The sequence below is a fragment of the Monodon monoceros genome, unplaced genomic scaffold, assembly GCF_005190385.1.
Source record: "Monodon monoceros isolate NGI ecotype Baffin Bay Population unplaced genomic scaffold, NGI_Narwhal_1 Super_Scaffold_12, whole genome shotgun sequence".
Classification (NCBI taxonomy): Eukaryota; Metazoa; Chordata; class Mammalia; order Artiodactyla; family Monodontidae; genus Monodon; species Monodon monoceros.
Window position 1 is genome coordinate 2,014,696 of NW_021703768.1, and position 4,545 is coordinate 2,019,240.

The 4,545-nt window shown below is 56.0% G+C and overlaps 1 protein-coding gene across 1 annotated transcript; it reads right to left on the bottom strand.

The window, feature by feature from the left end:
* Positions 1-2,241: 2,241 nt before the first annotated feature.
* Positions 2,242-4,157, bottom strand: LOC114891728 (proline-rich protein 2-like). The gene is made up of 2 exons (XM_029215994.1): positions 4,152-4,157; positions 2,242-2,931 (listed from the first exon to the last, which is right to left on the bottom strand). Exons 1-2 carry the CDS (start codon positions 4,155-4,157, stop codon positions 2,242-2,244), a joined length of 696 nt encoding a protein of 231 aa, XP_029071827.1.
* Between the last annotated feature and the right edge of the window lie 388 nt (positions 4,158-4,545).

A 4,545-nucleotide genomic window follows, 5' to 3' on the forward strand; every position in this document is an offset into this window, starting at 1 on the left:
AGGCACCAACAGCTGGCGGCCAGGACCATCCTCGGCATGATGGGGCAGGATGACAACTGGGGGCTTGTTTTACAAATAAATACCCTTTTTGCACCCATAATGACAGCAAAGAGGTGAAGATACAAAATGTTACCTAAGCCCCAGAAATCCCTCCTTGTTTTCTCCTAGCAGTGCCCCACCTCCACCGTGAGTAACTTTTATCTTCAAGTCTGTCATCTATGATTAGCTTTATCTCATTGTATACACGTGGGTCACACAGCACACACGTGGAGTCACATTGCACACACATGGGGTCATACAGCACACATGTGGGTTAACACAGCACACACGTTGGGTCAATACAGCACACACATGTGGGTCACACACACAGCACACTTGTGGGGTCATAACAGCACATGCTCCTTGGTGTCTGGCTTTTGCGTGGCCTTCAGCTAGTGGGATCTTCCTTCAAGCCACGTGATCATTGATATTTGCTGCCATGTGAGCCTCTAGCCGTGTCTGCTGGTGGAGGCGTGTATGGATTTGCTGGTATAGGGTGTGGTCTTCTGAGTAACGGCCCCCCAGGATGTTCACGTTCTAAAACCTGAAGCCTGTGTGTTCCCTTAAGGGCAAAGAGATGTTGCAGGTAGGATTGGGTTGAGGCTCTCAAGATGGGGCGCCTGCCCAGGGCTATCTGAATAGTGTCCCCCAAACTCACATCCTTCCCCAAACCTCAGAAAGCACCTCATTTGGAAATAGCGTCCTTGCAGGTGTGCTTAGTTTAAGTGCGGTCACACTGGCATAAGTGGGGCCCTGATCCAATGTGGCATGACTGGTCAGGAAGGTGGAAGGGACACAGCCAGGAAGGTGACATGGAGACGGAGGCAACATTGGGTGACGCATCCATACGCCCAGGGTCACCAGGAGCCGGGAGACACTCCTGGACCAGAGCCTGCCTCACGGCCGCGGGTAGCCGACACCTGCTGATTCCAACTTCTGGCCCCGAGAACGGCGAGAGGAGAAATTCCCATGTAAGCGCTACGGCTGCTGCAAGAAATGCATACAGGCCCAGGGCGTAGCCACATGGTCCCCACGGGAGGGGAGCAGGGGGCCGTCTGACCCAGGCGGCCGGGTGCATGGTGGCGGAAGTGGAGTCTGGAAGCTGTTGCTGCGAAGACAGGAGGGGCCCCGCGCGCCTCCAGAACCTGGACAGGCAGGGTGCCGCCTGCCCGGAGCCCCTGGGGGAGTGGCCTTGCCAACACCGCGACTTCAGCCCGAGACACCAACTCCAGACTCTGGGTGGGAACAGTTAGGGGGAGGATCTGGGCCATCTAAAGCTACCACGCTGGGGCAGGCTGCCAGGGCAGCCCCCAAGGCACAGGGTACCCCCGACAGGTAGGTGCGGGCGCAGCTCTCGCTGACTCGGCGGTACAGGCTGCTGTCACCCTGCTTGTCACGGAGGGTCATGAAGGTGAGTGTTGTCTGTCTGGACGACCCCTCTTTCCAATCTCTGTCCAAGTCCTTTGCCCGTTTTTCCGATATCTAAAACCTCCTGGAGCACATGTCCATTTTTTATACTTCTGTGACTATTCCCTTGAATTTTGCATTTTTGGAACCACCTCTTTTTAGGAACTAGCCATTGCCGGAACCCATTCTCTGTGCGTCAGCTCACGTGACCCTATAAAGAAAATGAAGTCCTTCAGGGGATTCCTACCGGCACTTTGGATTGAGTCACCTGTCACCTCTGACCTGGCCTGAAGGTCGGGCCTTCTCAAAGCCCCGCCCCCTACCCCCAGGCCCACCGCAGCCTTTCCTTTTCCCGAACACACCGGCCCGGCTCATGCCTTGGCCTTGGCGGCCGGACCGACTTGCCCACTAGGAGCCCCGGGTGCAGGGCCCGGCCTCATGACACTTCTAGGGGCCCCCGAAATGCTTTAATTTCTTTTATAATAAGAAATAAAATAGGAACGGTTAGGTCAAAGCAATGTTTTAATGTATAATATGAATGTGTCTGCCTTTACAGTCATAAAGTTTCAAGGTGCTTCTTGTGCGGGAAGGGAGCCCTCAAACCCTGATGCCCGTGCCGTGCGCCCCTCCCCCAGAGCGCTGCCCTCCCCCCCCACGGGGCCCCCACTGGTTCTCACGTCTCAGCTTTAATGTCGTGCCCTGGGAGAGGCCTTCTCCTTCCCCAGACCCAAATAAGGCTCTTGATTAAATTAACCCCGTTTCCACGACTGTGTAGGAGAGCGCCGCACAAAGGTGTTAATAGGGCCGGCCCTTGCGCTCCAAGCCCCAGGGTGGGGGCGGGGCCAGAGGCGGGGCCGGAGGGGTGGGCTTGGGGGAGGGGTCAGGGGGAGGGCTCCCCCGTGGCTTCCGGTGGCTGCGACCACGCTTGGTGTCCCGGCCATGGCCCTGTTTCACGCCGCCTCCGTTCTCTGTCTTCCTACTGTGTTCAACCCCGCCCCCCCCTGCCCCCACCGTCCCCTCCGCGCACACCTGCCTCCGCTCCCACTTCTCACCCTGGGCCCCGGCTGTTAGCTCGCTGGGCGGCCCGGGGGGACCGTGGGTCGGGGCCACAACCAGGAACTGTTGCTCCGCGGCTCCAGTGCCAGAAGTCCCGTGCGGAGATGTCGGGGGCCCGCGCGTCCTCGGGCGCCAGGGGAGGGTCGTTCTGCCTCTTCCGCCTGAGGGGGTGGCCGACGGTCCTGCTGTGCGGCGGCAGCCGCCATCCGTCTGTCTTCCATCGTCACGTGGTGTCCTCACGTGGCCTTCTCGTAAGGGGCCAGTCCTGGTGGGTGAGGGTCCACCTCGCTCCGCTGTGGCCTCCTCTCGGCGGGTTTCACTCTCAGGTTCCCGGGGGCCCTTCTCAGCCCCGTCCAGCTTCCTGCACCCTTTGCCGTGGCCGCCTGTGCTTCTTCGCGCGGCACCTGCACAGCTGGGGGCTCGAGCGGGCTGGGGGCGGGCGTCACGTGCCTAAGTGGCCTCGGGCGCCATGGGAACTGGGTGCCGAGAGAGCTGCCTGCCTGCGTTCGGTTTGGAGCCTGGCACAGCTGGGCCTCAGTCGGTCTTGTGTGGACAAATGAGTGAACCTGGAAACTGTCCCCCAGACAGCCCCCATGTGTGGCTTGAGCCCTGGGAAGACGCCTCCTTGCAGAGCCTCTGACTGGGGCGCTCAGTGCCTCTTCTGTGGCGTTTCAGCGAGTCCGCTCCTGTTTGCAAAGTATGGGATGAAGGTTGGTTCTTTCATTTACTAATTGCTGGTCCCGAGGACTCCCGCTTCCCACGGTGTCTGGGTAAGTGGCACATCACATCTGTTCACGTCCATGTTCTCGGGGACGTGTACATGGGCTTAAATGGTTAAACATCTCAAACAAATATACTTGGCAAATGGAAATCAAACCTCATTTTCTTTTAATTTCGGAGTTGTCTGTGGAAAGCTGACTTGAAAGGCATTGAAATTGGGTAGGTAATTAATTCACATGCACCTACAAGAGAGGGGAGAATGCACAAATTATTTGTAACATTTTGTAAGCACTGAAATTAATGTAGTGTGAATTTGTCATTTCTACCCAAAGTTACAGATTTTCTATATTATAATTTAATCTTTCTAATGTAAAAAGAATAGGAATTTTGCCCTTTCTGGCCTCTTGGGAAGCAAGAACTAGTGTATCTAATTATCTGAACACATAAGAACATAAAGGAATAGCAAGGAGTGAAATTATAAATCAGCCGGGAGAACCCCACGTCTTCTGATTAAACTCTCTTTCTGGAGCCCTTAGCAATCATGTTGCCTCTATGTTCATAGTAATTGCATGTGTCAAAGCTGAGGCTTTGTGTAAATGGGACGAACACGTTACAATTTTAATTCAGAGAGAGATAGCTGCCCGGGCTTGGGGCGGTGTGGGGAGCAGGGCGGCCGCCAAGGGGGCAAAGGCCCCGGGTGACGGGGTGACGGATGGTGCCGGGGTCTCATCAGGCCACGTTGCAACAGCGGAATTTCTGAAAAGGAGAAATGCAATTTACCAGCACAAAGCAACCACCTGCTCTCCCGATGCCTCACATAGCGGAGCCTGTCTCATTTGCTTCCTTGCTCCAGGGCGGTGAATTTCCACAGCAGATATACTGTTGACCCTCAGGGCTGTGACGCAGGAAAATGAGATATTTTGACATACTTGCATCTCGGCAACAAAACAAAATCCTGTTTTTAACTTTTAAAATGCTCCCCAAAGCCAGAGGAGTGGCCACTTCTCTCTCTCTTTTTCCGCCTCCAGGAATCCCAGCTTTCTTGTTTTTCCTGGCACCTGAGTGATTGGTGCCTTTGAAGTCTTTTTACTGACGGGCCTGTGGCTTCCAAGCAGGAGAGGCTGGTTTGTCATCCAAGGGAAAGTCTGGCAAGAAACTCTCTCTGCAAGGGATTCGTAGCGAAGGCGCCGCTGTCACCGCGGCAGACTTGGTGACGCCACGGTGAGGAGGTACAGGGCTGGCGTGGCCACCCTTACATCCCATGGACTCTGGGTGTGCCTTCCGCCTTCGGGCAGAGGGGAGCCCCGCCATCCAGGCTCCGTC